We start from the raw sequence: 15297 nt of genomic DNA on the forward strand, positions 1-15297 counted from the left end.
GTAGTGCCACTATATAGCGCCACTTTCATTACCTGATATATAGCGCCGCGTGGTGATATATAGAGAATGAGACTAAGCTATCAGGCGTACCGAATATATTTTTAGCGCCGAATGGTATACATATAATTCCAAAATTCTCAGATGGGGATCGTGGCAGATAATGGGTTGAACAAAATCCTTCTTCAACAATGGAATTCTCAAAATAGCGCTATTAAAAATTCGATGATACAATTAGTAAGGCTTCAATTTCAGGATAACAATGTAATCTACTGTTGGAAATTAGGTAACAAATAATTTTAAAGAATCTTAAAATTCGGGAATAATTTACCCGACTTTTAAATTATTATCAATAAAAAAAAACTTTTTTAAATTTTCAAACGATGTAAAATTCATTTTTTTTTTTGCAGTAATATTTTTGAAAGTTTTCGCGGGTATTAGTTTAGTATTTTTATTAATTTTTAATTAATAAAAATTCTAAATTAAATTTCAAAAAATATTATTTATGTGACAAATCTGGAAGCTCTAAAACGGTATTACCTGTAGAACACAAACACATATTTTCAGCTTTATTATTAGTAGAGATAGAGACCAAGGCTCCTAAAACAGAGCGAATGTGAAAGAGAATCTCAAAATCTGCACTAGTTTAAAAACGTTATTACTCAAAATAAACAAACAGAACCAAAAATATTTTCAAATATATTTTTAATTATATGGGCTTTGTCATTACTCTCACATTGTATCTTACTCCGCGAAAATTATTTATTTGCGGATTTATTGAATTTTGTAATTGCTGGAATTCTGCTTTACTAATAGTTGATATTAAACCCTCGAAAGTTATTATATCAAATTTAAAGAAATTACTATGTATTTATAATAAAAAGGCCTTTAAACTGTTTTCTCATGATATTTGCCATGTTCATCTCTGAAGTTAAAATTCAATCTCTTAAAACAGTCACTTTGAACGTAGAAACGCCATGTTTCTTCCACGACCAATTATATGTAGTCTAATTCTATAAGGAGAACTCAAAATCTTTACAAACTGTGGCACTAAAAGTGTTTAATCCAGTGAGATCAGATTCGCCCCGAATCGTCCCATTCGACAAAACACTGATTTGGGCGTTTTCAAGCGCATTGTGAATCTAGATGTGAAAGCCATCAGTCTCTCTTATGGATAAGAAGATTCTATTCTGTTTTCGTGCATAAAAAGTAATCACAAGTTTTAAGGCATTGGAATTCTCACAATAGCGGTCTTCATAAAGTTAAACCGAAAATTTTAAAAAAGTAATTAATTACAATAAATTACTTTAAGACCTCTTAAAGGGTTGAATATAAAAACAACATGTTATAAAAGTATATGTATTTTCTTTTTTTATATATTTAAACAGATGAAGTAAGCGCAAGCGGAGTTGCTGATACTCGGCTAGCTTGCTTATATTTTTAAAATTTCTACAGATTGTTGGTCATTTAAAGTCCATAAAAATAACATTAATTGGTAACTGATAAACTATTGTTATCATACGATAATGTTACGTCTCATATTAATCAAATTGTTAAGTGTAACCAAAGACAGAATGTCTGTAGACAATTTTCTTGTAAAAAAATGCATTATAAATAATATAATACTATAAATTCGTTTAACCATTTTTTTTTTTCGAAATGGAACACCTTGTTCTATTTTACATAGATTCTTATGGAAAAAATTGTCCCGCTTAAGGTGATGGTGGACTCTATTATGCACTTTTGCAAATTACTTAATTAAGATTACGATTTTATTTTTTTTTGCATTTGTATTAAAATATAAATACGTCAAATTTCTTTAAATATATATTTTTTTTAAAAAAATTAAGATATATAATTTTTTACATATTCCATGAAATTTATTTTTTTCCTTATTACCCAATATAATTTTATTGGAACAAACTATGTGGGATTTTGTAATTCCAATTAAATACTAATTTTTTAGAAATATTTTTATGCACATTACTAAATTTCATGGGATTTTTATGTTTTTCTGAACTAAAATTAATTTTTAACTGCCTAAAAAAATTTCGAAATATAGAATGCATACTCTATTTTATTTTAATGTTTAACCGAAATTTTTATTACCAATTGTATTTAATTTCAGCAAAAATTAAAACCCCTGGAACATTTCAAAGATATTTAAATCTTATTACAATATCATTTTCAGAAAAGTTATTAAGACACATTTTTTTTTTCTTCTTCTTTCTAGGCCCTACAAATATTTACTTTATTGAACAATACATTTTATAACACTGTTTTAGTTGAATATAAACATATATTTTGGTAGTGAAACGATAAAAATAAAATTTCATACTTTCGTTCATTTTTGCTTATTTCAAAATCCACTGTCCCCTTAACGAGAGTTTCGTAGTACAGGTAAAATTGGAAAATGAATTATGCTCGCTTAAGCGAGCTTTTCCACTACAATTAAATACTTTGTCAATAATCAAAATTTCAGTCATAAAACTGCTTATACAGAGAATTAAAATCAATAAAGATTATCTAATATAGGAAGTTAGAGAAAAGCAGGCCCACGAGACATGGATTGCCTGAGTCCTTACAGTACTTAATCCGGCCCTACCTGAAACATGAAGAATGATGCTCAGATTTTTTTATAGATATTATTTGTTAGATAATATTTATATTGTAATATTTTTGCTAGATAATATTTATATTGTGTATTTCAATTGTTTTGTTATTTTCAGGGTATTCAAAGAGTTGTTTTCGTCGGAAACTTCCTTCGAAACAACACCATATCCATGAAACTCTTAGCATACGCCATGGAATTTTGGTCCAGAGGAGCTCTGAAAGCATTGTTTTTAGAACACGAGGTAATTATTAATAGAAATTTCTCTCAGGTAATAATAAAAAACCTATGAGAAGTCATTTCGTTAATACTTAGTAAAATAATAATAGTAATAATAATGGTTTCTATGCGTGGATGGGTAATATACATGTAAATAAACATAGTAAATAAAAAAAATGTTTTTCTTGATAAGTGGCAAAATTAAGCTAAAATTTTTTTTAATATAATGTTTTTGATTTTATTTAATTTTTTACACATTTTTAAAGTAGAATCGGGGGAAAAAAGCGAATATATATTTTAGAAAAGACTTCTCCGTATTTAAGAAACTAGTCATAGATCCCTCACTTTTGGTATAAGGACCACAAACTAAATTTCACCCATCTAGGTCATTGTATATTTGACTAAATGTGTTCACAGACAGACAGGCTATCATGAATAGTGTTCATGAAGGTGTTAAACTGACATTACTCAAAACTTATTATTTAATTATGTTAACTCGTTAAACATGAATTCGTTCCTAGACTAAAATTAAAATAAAATTTTATTTATTTATTTTATTTTTGACGTTTGCAATATTTTTCTATGTTTGCTTTTTAATCGACAGAATAATTACTTCCAATAGCATTATTTGATACTTGTGGATATTTATTGCTTCCCAGTTTACTTGGCGATTTCCTGATTTCACGTCTTCTTGGCAATAATCCCTGGGAGCCGTAAATATCCAAACGTATCCATTATTTTACAATATAATAGAAACCAAGCAATATTAGCACTTTAAGATTCAATTAAAACTTGACTATCATAAAAGTCAGAGAAAAATTTAGAAAAAAAAAAAAAAAAAAAAGCTAAAAGTTTGAGAAAGACTGATTAGAGGCATCAGTATCTTCGAGGCTACGGCTTCAGATCCTCACAGCTACACTCATGCTCTGATTGTGTTTGTTTTAGAACATTTGAAGACATTCATCAGATGCAAAACAATAACACACAATTTGCATATATTAAGAATGTTAGATATTTGGTTGAGTATTTTGTGCCGGCGCACTTCTATTTGGAGTGATTTTCATAAAATCATCAAGGATAAGAATATTTGTACGAGTAATGAAATAATGAGATTAAAAATCTTCCAAGCATAAATAAACTTAGTTACTGTAAAGTACAGGTAAGCCAAGCTCACAGTTCATGACTGAAAAAGCCTAATTTCTTTTAACAGAAAATGATAGCATGAATGTACCTATTATTTAAGTTAAACATTTAAGAAACAACTTGTCTTTTCAGGGATATTTTGGAGGCGTGGGATGCCTTCAAGAACTCATGAGAGAATCCTGATCAAATGTACAACTTTTTCATCTTTTTGTAACATGAATATATATTTTTGTAGCATAACTTGATTTCTGTAAATGTTCAACTTTATAAATAAAGTAACATTTTCTTTTTATCTTAATTCTTGTATTTCGAGGGATAAGTTTTCATTATGCATAAAGATTATCAGTTTATATCAATATATAATTTCATTATTTTTTATAACTTATAACATGTGATTTGTTGATAGAAAGATGTGGAAATATGTAAGTATAATTTTGGCACTTATAATTTATGTATTCAAACAGATTATGTACTGCTCGAAAGGGAAATAATATTGAAGAGGATTCGAACCTCTAGTATACCAAACATATTGAAATAATAATAATGATTTAAATATGATTCGGCTGCCTGTATATTAATTTAAAAAAGTATCCTTTATTACAGTAGCAATAATATATTGTTACGAAATTTCCGGGGTTCGTTTGGATAGTGGAGGTTATATGGTGTGAAGAACGCTCAATCACCAGGCGGCAGTAGAAAATAAAAGAACGACGTTTATTTACACGAAGACACACAGGACAGCACAAAGACGACAACTATATACAGCACAGAAGACGATTATCTTCAGCCGAGACGTGCAGATACAACAGACTACTACAGACAGTAGCACACAACTTAGTTCAGCACTAACTTCACTCCGTCGCTGCTCCGCTTAGCTTTGGAAGGCCAGTTCTTTACCATCGGTTCCGACTACTCTCTGGTTCACGACGACTCTGTGGCTTCCAACTACTCTACCACTACTGGGTCACGACTACCACTCTCGCTGGAAGACTCCTTCTTCCCCGTCGATCCCGACGACTCTACCCTGTCGCTTCCGACTCTCTACCACTACTGGGTCATGACTACTCGACAGCGGCAGGACTGCTTCCTTTTATAGGCATCAGGAGGCGGGGCTAGAAACTTCTCAACCAATCGGGAACGTTCGAGGCGTAACTCGGTTCCTACTGGATGGATCGGGAAAATTCTCGATGTTTCGGGTATAATCTATTTTGGCGCCAAAGTCGCCAAGTTGGTAGCCAAGCTCTGGGACCTCCCATGGAATCAACTATGCTGGAAAGCCGCATCACAGATTCGTAACAATATATATATATATATATATATATATATATATATATATATATATATATATATATTAATTTAAATTAAATCCTAATTAATTTCCTAATTTTTATCTTCGTTTAACCTATGTAAACTTAATTCTAAAATGTTCTCTTATTTCCTGATCCAATTCCACTTTTTTATTTAATTAATGCCGCAGAAGCTCTGTAAAAATGCTTACATCGGCAAGTTCCCACACTCCGAGAGAAGCATAGAGCTGATGATAAGCATAGAGCTGATTAGTAATCTCAGCTGTATAGAGAGAAGGGATAAAAATCTGTCGATATAAACAAAATCTTTTAAAAGATACTGATTTCCCCTTACCTAAATCGACACGCGTAAAGAAATTTCTATCAGAATCTCATGGTATATAATCATTGGGAAAATATTTCTGTCGCTTTTTTCTCTGCTGCTCTTGTATCGTTTTTGAAATAATGTCAGTTCGTCCGCGCTTCGTGTACATAAATTATGCCTCTCGGATGGAATAAGGCAGTTTCAAAAACTCAAAATCTTCTCTCTCTTCTGTCATAAAACTGCTTCAAAAACATGTGTTTGACATTATATCACCACATAGGTATAAATTCATTAATTTAACATAAGTTACATTTAACTTATCCTTTAACATAAATTTATGCTTTATGAAGCATGTGATCCTTCAATGGGGAAAAAAATTAGATTTTATCAACGTCTTGCCCTCATATTGACAAAAGCTCAAATTAAAAAATAAGTTAACTATCATTCCAAATTAAATATATAAAAATGTAATTTGCATCCCGTATCAGTATAAAATTAAATAAATATGAAACATGATATTTTTTGAAAAGTAAATGCAAGTAAACGTTTTCTATGATCGTTCACAATACCTATATTACTAATTCAATTAAACACTTTTATTTTAGGCAAATATGATTTAATATGTACAAGATATCAACTCTAATTGGAGTCTAACGGCTAATTTGTAAACCTTTAGAAATAGACATACATCTGTTAACAAATAGTCTAAACGAAATAAATAATTATATTTTATATAATTTGAGTCAGTAAATGCTGATGAATTACGAATTTTAAATTTTTTACATATATCCTGTACCCAGTGAATCATATTTAACAAAATATTCTTGAGACGCTATCTTAAATAAAAAGAGTTCCACTGCAGTCAACTGAATCACACAATATAGCTGACCGATTTATGACAATCTAAAATACCACGATTGTACAAAAACGGGCGATTTTAGATTACTTCATCGACTATCTCAAAGAAGTCCATCATCTCCCCAAGTTTCTCAAAAGTGATTGGCCTAGATTATAAAAATGTTGATTTCCCTAAAATTGTAATATTCAAATTTAATAAATCTGTCAGATTTGATCGCAGAAGGTAGATACGTTTATTTATTTATTTTAAAGTTAGAGTGTCAAGAATATTTTTCAGAATATGACTCCTTAGGACCAAAGGACTGTATAAAATTTAAATTTCATAATTCTTGAAGTATATTTATAAACCGAAAAAGATATTATTACTAACATCATTTAAGTCCTTTTGAAAATAAAACTAAATTTTAGATGAATCCGTGAAATTTTTATCAAATAATTCTTTGAGATATTGTAAATTCTGAAAATTATTCCATTGTGCACATAAGACTTCAATGCCGAACAACTCTTTCAATTCTCTCTCTCTCTCAATTTTTTAATAGACTCTCTTGGTTTCAGTGAAAAATGTCTTAATTGCAGTTCCATCATTTCCACTTTAATTTAAAATTGAATTTTACGGGCGCTGATGGAAAAGTAGAGAGAGATGCACAGCATAATGAACAGAATGGCTTAAGGCCTACATAAGGGTATAAGTGAATTATATAACTATCAAAATTTGAAGCTTAAAGACATTTTATTGAAAAAACTATGAAACCAAGTTACATAAAATGTTAATTGAACATTTTAGGTAGTATTAATACTGGCGAACCGGTTGGTCACCAAAGGCGGCTAGTTTAACAATAAAGTAACTCGAATTACTCGCGGACTGAATTAAAATAAAATAATACGGTCAGAAATGAGGTGATACTCACATATATGTGAAAAAAAATTGAACGGAAAAGTATCTGATAGGGCGCCCGTCAAGGTCAAAGAATGGCGAAGAATTTCGGAAATGCGCTCATCCTCCCGCGTCTCACTCTTTAGTGAGATAGAAATGTCCATAAATGGGCATTTCAGGGTACTGAAACGAACAGTAAAAGAATTCCGGTTTTGGATAAAACATCGTGGTTGGGATTCGAACCATGGACTAACCAATCAGAAATGAGATACTCTGACGATTGACCCACGGTGATGACTAATTACTTTGATTTGTGCGGCAATATTTTGACTGACAATTTACTTCTATTGTTTGATCTGTCATAAGAATTTCATTGATGTATAGTTTGTGAAATTCAAACAGTCAAATTGATTTATCTTCGGTAGGGCTATCTGTGGTTGATAACATCAAATCAAGGCACTGATCAGAAATAATTTATGACCACTTAATAGAAGAGATGCAAAGAATCGAATCAGGTCATATGATTTAACTATGTTAGTTATATTGATGTTCGAGTACTCCACAAACTTTTAAAAAAATTAAACCGTTCCGGTAAGATTTAATAATAAAAAATTTTGTATGAAACTGTGATTCAATTTTTATAAAAAAAAAATTTATTTATTCATTTAGATTAAAGATTCATTTTATAATTTTTACATATTGTTAATTCAAATTATATTATTGATATAGATATAATTGCACTTCGTAAGTTCATTTTCAATAAATTAATTCATATTCTTCAAAATCGTCTAATGACTTCAGATTAGCACCTAGTTTGGTACGACCGGAGTTTAATCCCCTGCTTGGCGCAATTTTCAAAAATCGCCAACTCGCGAACAACGGTCTTGTGCCATGTTGTGCGAAATGTTCAAAAGCAAGGGAGTAGATGCCCAATCGTAGCACATAACAAAGGCGAAAGATAATAGGTTTGCCAGTCTAGAAGTTGCCAGTTTTGGCGCATTATCGCAACTTGGCGAAGAAGGAGGTTAAACTCCGGTTCAACCCCTAGTTTTCGTAAAATCAGTGTTTAGACCAAGCACTTCCGTAAATTAACTTATTCCGTATTATTATTTATTTCTTTATTTATCTATATCTTTCCAAATTAATTCTTCTGATGATGTGATTACGACTCCAGAGCATTTACTAGAATAACTTATTTAGTCGTTCTAACACGTTTTTGTCCGTTTGGTATTATTTCACTATCGTCCATTTCACAACCAGTATTAGGTATGCGAATTTCTTCTGATTCTCCAGAATCCTCCTATCACCTTGATTTTCATAGTCTGCACTACTCTTACCCATTACGGTGTTTATTTCATAAAACATTGTTCCTTGAATTAAAATATATATTGATCGCTGGCACTGGTGTTCACACTAAATGTTTATATGAATAAAATCACACTGACTAACACCAATTTGGCTGTGATTTGTACCACAAAATTCAGCGTTAACTAATATGTAATAATGATCTATAATATCAATATAAGTAATAAACGTGCTGCCAGATTCAATGCAACTTGAAATTTTAAGTCTGCTTTATTAGCTTGTTCAACGGTAACTAGTTCCATGACGAGTATAGCTCGTCATTGTGTTGAAAGGCATGAAAAACCAATGACGGGCTATACTCGTCATTTTACAGGAAGGGGTTAACTATGCAAGTCATATTGATGTTTGAGTACTCCACAAACTTTAAAAGAAATTAAGCTAACCATATTTTTATGAGTGATTTGTTCTTAAAATGCAACAAAAAATAGTTTTTTTAATGGATGGAAATGAGCAAGGAGAAGTACCAGTTAGTTGTTACTTATGGCACTTGCCATAGACGAGCTCGCTGACAAAGTCAGTGATTTAAGCCGAGTTTGTGCAGTAGCTTGTGAGAGTAAAGACTCTTGAGCACTCGAGGGCAGAAGTCCGACTTCTAGCTTATATGAAGATGATACTCACACGCTCGCTTGCACAACCCTTTTTTACAGGGGGGGGGGCTCTTTCACACACCTCACGGACAGAACACAGGGTAAAGAACAACCATGCCCGAGGGCCAGATCACGGGGAAGACGCGCTACCCCTAAGCCAGAACGCCGGCTTACCAGTTAATTATCAATAATGGTCACGAAGTTACCATCAACCACAACAAAGACCAATATCTTGTCCCAGAAAAGTATGCTTCTTGGCTGGTGAGATTGGAAAAGCGTTGTCTATTATGAACTGCTGTCACTTATTCAAACCCTTAAATAGATTAATTATAATAGTCAAATGGAAAATTTGAGTAAATTATTGATCAGAACTAACAATTGATAAGAGATGGTCTTTTATCATTGAATTGCTGGAGTTTGAATGGGATCTCTTACACCACCATCCATATTGTCCTGACATAGCAGTTTCAAAATACCAATGATTTCACTCTTTGCAAAATTCACACAAGGAAAATTTTTATTTTTGATGATGACAGTAAAAACAGCACCTTCATGGGATAAAAGAAGATGCCAAAAAATGGCAAATCATCGAATAAAATGGTGCATATATTATTGATTAAACTATGCTATTTCTTTTCTTTATTTGATGTTTATTTAAGTCTTAATGCAGTTAAGTAGATTGAAAATATTCCTTGGATGGAATACCACTAAGAAATATATTGATTATCTACCTATTAAGGATATAATAGATGAGAACATTAAAACCTTCTCTAAAGGGACATATGTAATGGGTCTAAAAATTTATAGTTCAATTATAAAATTTTTTAATGACATAGTTATCTGAACCTATTTTTAAAAATTTGTTAACTATTTCTTTATGAACATACCATATTTAAAAAGGCATCGGAATTTTAATTTCACTGTGCTAAACAAGACAGTACTAATTAGAATGTCGATTAATTTGTTCTCCTAATATGTTGTATTGCCATATTGTCCCATACCCAATTATTAAATAATCTTTTTGATTATAGGTAAGTAAAGGGCATCGTGCACATTTGGAAAAGAATGATAACCTACTTTTTAAAGTGATTTGTAAATATGTGAGAGCACTTTTGAGTTAGAGTTCCTGCTTTAGCCTTCCAGCTGCTTATCCCATGTTGGTAATCAGCCCATTTTCTATCACATCCCATGTTTTTCGCAGTTTAGAGTATTTATTTTTACGATTACAGATTTTTATAATATCATATTATTAACGTGTAACATATAATATCGGTTCACTTTTTTTTTTAAATAAATATTTTAACTTATTTGCAGACATCGCATTTAAATAGTTATTTTTTAAAAAAAAAAATAAGCAGCCAGAGGGTTAAGAAGATGTTAGGGATTCTGATTAGCTACTCCACAAATATTCACAAACATACACTCAAGAAAATTACACATATTAAATGAAAAAAGATGTTATTTATTCAGTTTTTAAATCACAACATTATAAACATACAAGAAAGTATAAAACATGGAATATTAATAGCCATCACTATCATAGCCATAATACAGATTGTCAGAATCATATGGATCATGATTATCAAAATCATCTGAATCATACTCTGAGTAATCATAGAACATATCATCACCGCTATCAATTTCAAATTCACTTCTATCATCAGTCCACATTAGCTTAACATAATTTTTTAGAGAATGTGAAAGTTCCTCCAAATTTAAAATTTGAGTATCAGTTATATTATCACAATATTCTATTACAAGAGTTTTCAAATTGGTGCATGTCAGGAGAATCGATTGTAAAAATGCCTCGTCGACATCACAACTAGTAAATTTCAAATATTCCAGTGCTTCATTTTCACAAAACTTGGAAAGTCTGGTAACAAATTCTTCATTGTTTACAAACTTGCAACATAGTAAGGATAATTTTTCAACATTTTGACTAGAATTCAAAATATAAATCACAGATCGACGAACCTGGGCATCCCCAAAATTAAAATATTCTAAAGTGAGTTCTTGCAGCTTATTCAATGACTGCAAAGTAGTGCCAGTTTCAAAAGGCTGAAATGTTGAATTTAGTAAATTTAGTTTTTCCAATTTTGGGCAATTTTGTACAAGAGCTGTAACTGAAAGATCAAATTTTTCTAAAAGTAAAGCACGCAACATTCCACCTTTAGCCTTGAGAAATTCATTTAGATCTAAACTCAGACTGACCGTAACATTATTACATGCATTGAACTTTTCCAGTTCAGGAAATCTTAAACATAAATCAAGGTGTTCTTTACACATTAATCTCAGAGTAATTTCTTTAATATGTGGGCAGACCTCACTAAATAGGATTAAGATATCAGTTACAGATGAAGAAGATTCCCAAGGGGAATTTGCTCCTAAATATAACGAAGTTAAATTATATTTCTTTTCCAAAGTGTTACTCATATTATCTTTATGTATGTTATATAGGATATATGGCAGATCAACATGCACAAGCGTCTCAATAGAAGGCATATTTTGTAAAACATAGGCAATGCCTTCATTAACACCAACAACATTTGGCAATGACAAACGTGTAAGATTAAGACGGCAAACATTATCTTCATTTTTTTGGCACAGAGATTTGAGTCCCTTATCAGTCACAGAGCTACAATCAATATATAATTCTTTCAAATGCAGGCACGTCGAGGTAACGATTTCTAAAGTTGCATCATTACAATATGGAGTAAGGTCCAATGTGTTTACATTTGGTAAGCTGGGAACTATTTTATTCACGAAATCTACAACTTTTCCAAAATCTGGTTCCTCTGGAAAAGTGAAACGGACTTTCTCAAAACCCTAGAGATGGAAAAATAAAAGGCATTAATTGATTATTTATATTTAATCAAAGATAAATAATAAAATAATTAACAGAGGGCTATGAATGTTCTGTTAAAAAACATATGAATTATAAACTTAATTAATATCTTCAATGTTTTTCATAGCTAATCGTGTATGTCAAAAGAATAATAGAAAGTATTAAAATAGTTTTATAACAACTACATCATTTAATCCAATAAAAAAATTTATTTGATGAAAAAAAGCCCTTACTAAATTGCTTTCAAAAAACAAAATAAAAAAATACTACTTTTATAACCAATAAATTTCAAATCCGCAGCCACTGTGTGCTCTATTATAATTCTCTATTACAAAGACTAGTATACTACCAAGTCAAAAAATCCTTTCAGAATTCAAATGAACTACAACAGTTACTGCCCATAAAAGATCAAAAAGCAGACTTTGAAAGATATTACAATCATTACTAAAACAGTACAAATTTAAAAATTACAGATGTTGAAATTCTTGCAATATGTTGAACATCGGCTAATTTCCTGTTTCATTCCTGTTTTATAACATTATTATCCATATTGCTTTTTATCAATGACAATTTGATTTTTTTTATCATATGAAGGGATATAATAAGTAGCTTACAACCCCAAACAGTTGTCTTAAATCATCTGAAGTTTATATTTTAGAGCACATGTAAAAAAATTAATTATGAATTTAATTCAACATCATTAACACAATATTCATTCATAAATTTATAGTCACCATCATTAAAAAATTTAAACTATATGGAATGAAACTAAAACTGCAAATTAAAAAATACCTACATGGCCAATTTCAGACATCCGCTTAACAACAGCATCCCAATCACAGTCATAAAGAGGGTTCATGTCAAACTCTTTTATGTATTCATTAAGCAGAAAATCAAAATATGACTCGTCTAACTTTCCAGTGGTTTTTGTAACTTCGCTAATGAAGTATATAGAATGGAATCGTTCTACAAAATATAAACATTGCAATAGGAAAATTAAATATTGAAATTGAATTTAATGTTTTATATTTTTGTTAATAATCAGAAATAACAATAAAATTTTCTCGCATAAAATTTTTCCTAACAAAATTAATATAATAATTAAATTTTAGTGGAATTTAATTGAACCTACTGGAAAGAGTTATTTCATAGAATTACAAACACTACTTTTAGAGGAGTGATTATAGTTTCATTTAAATAATCTCAAAAATTATCTTCAAGTAAAATAAATCAGAATACTAATGCAATATATATATAGATACATTTATACATTCTTCTTACTTTAAGGAACAAAAATACTATATAGGCAAAGCTTAAAAATTTAGATTACAATCAGTTGATGAGGATGGCAAGTAGCCATTCATTAACTTTAATATTATGGTAATGTGATAACATTGGACTTACATTAGTTTTAACATAAGTTGAATTTTTATACATAAAAGATTTAAAGCCTGGAATCTCCAATATAAAATTCTAATACCACACATTTTAATTATTTAAAAATTACTATTAAAATAAAGAAAATTTTTCTTCAGGTTCTAAATATTTAATTCCTAGTATAATCACAACATCATGACAGAACAAAATGCTTAGCTGAATAGGCTAAGTAATCACTGCAACCGCTTGCTTAAGAAAGTTGGTCATCTTCAGAAAAGCATTAAGTACTGTGGTCTTGGTAAACAATAAACATATTTAAAATTAAAACTAAAAAAAAAAAAAAAAATTATATTTTAAACAAAATTTGTGTATAAAAGTGAAATTACGAGAATTATTAGAAAAAATTGACGAATTTTGTAAGCAGCCTCACAATAAACATATTTAAAATTAAAAAAAAATAAATTATATTTTAAACAGAATTTGTGTATAAAAGTGAATTTACGAGAATCATTTTAAAAAATTTGACAAATTTTGTAAGCAGCCTCACAAAGAAAACTGTACATTCATTTTAGAAAATGAATGCAAGCATGATCTATTAAATTAACTACTTTATTTCAATCTTAATTAATTTTGTTAACAAAATTGACAAAACTAAATATTGAGGCAAATAATAAATCTGCTTACATATTTTCAATGAATTAAAAAAATAATAAAATTACAAAAAAATTTAATTATTAAATCGCATTAGAGATAGTGGAATCAATAAAAACCTTTAAAGAATGAATAATATTTACATTTATAAAATAGAAACCAATATGAAAAATTCTAATAAAATATATATTTTTTTTTAAAAGTAGCAATATTTATACAAAGATATACTGATCAACTCATGAATAATTGATTTGCCCCAAATAAAACAAATATTATTTACAAAAATGACAGCAATACGAATAGAGGGAACAATTTAAAAAAAGAAATTAATAATGATAGTTTAATGAGAATCTACGAGTGAAAATGGCGCTAACGAAATATCATTTAAAAACGTAATAATCATTTTCTTACTGGAAGGGGGAAAACGCTGCTTAAAAATAATAATACGAGTTTAAATTAAAACATAAAACAAATTAATGCTTACGTAAATACTGTAAGTTTCTCCGGAAGTCGAGATTTTCGGATACAGAAAAGGCCAGGTTAAATCGAGGAAGATTTTTGGATATTGTTTGCAAGCATATATCTTGCAATGACAGAAATTCACATCTATTATGTTTTCGCTCCAACTCTGCAAATGAATCATATTTATACTCTGGATAGTCTAAATCATCAGGTTCGTAAAAATTTAAACCATCATCATCATCGTTGTCATCTACAACTTCAGGATCATCTAGATCAACCCACATCCTTGATATAATACAATACTATCAATTACCAATAAGAATAGAATAACTTATTAAAATCGCCGGCCGAGCTATTAATTAGGAAGAAGCATGTACAATCAATCATACAGTTTATCAACGAAATTCATTAATTTTTCGGCACCGAATATTACCTGAAATAAATTTTGTTTTAGCGTAAAAAATTGTGTCGCATTGCCAGTTACCATTTGAAAATACATCAATAATATTTTCTTCGAATTAAATTAAAAGAAATTTCTTAAAAAATGAGTTATTTTTCTAAAAAAACATATTTTTAAAATAAATGTTTTATATAGTGATAATTCTTTCAAGATTTTTATCTTTAAATACTTTTTGAATATTAAAAAAATAAATCGCTAAAAAGAACTGAACTGTATTAGTTTTGTTTAAATTTTTTT

The 15297-nt window shown here is 29.7% G+C and overlaps 2 protein-coding genes across 2 annotated transcripts in view; one reads left to right on the top strand and one right to left on the bottom strand.

The window, feature by feature from the left end:
* Positions 1-4262, top strand: part of LOC129967015 (pantothenate kinase 3-like) — a 57126-nt gene extending 52864 nt beyond the window's left edge. The window contains exons 8-9 of the mRNA XM_056081646.1: positions 2727-2852; positions 4103-4262. Of these exons, the coding sequence (XP_055937621.1) occupies positions 2727-2852; positions 4103-4153 (177 nt within the window). The 3' untranslated portion in view covers positions 4154-4262. The remainder of the gene's footprint in view (positions 1-2726; positions 2853-4102) is intronic.
* A 6444-nt stretch (positions 4263-10706) lies between these two features.
* LOC129965568 (uncharacterized) lies at positions 10707-15089 on the bottom strand. The gene is made up of 3 exons (XM_056079573.1): positions 14623-15089; positions 12907-13076; positions 10707-12091 (listed from the first exon to the last, which is right to left on the bottom strand). Exons 1-3 carry the CDS (start codon positions 14882-14884, stop codon positions 10787-10789), a joined length of 1737 nt encoding a protein of 578 aa, XP_055935548.1. The 5' UTR covers positions 14885-15089; the 3' UTR covers positions 10707-10786.
* Positions 15090-15297: the final 208 nt, after the last annotated feature.

This window comes from Argiope bruennichi, chromosome 4 (assembly GCF_947563725.1).
Source record: "Argiope bruennichi chromosome 4, qqArgBrue1.1, whole genome shotgun sequence".
NCBI classification, from domain to species: Eukaryota; Metazoa; Arthropoda; class Arachnida; order Araneae; family Araneidae; genus Argiope; species Argiope bruennichi.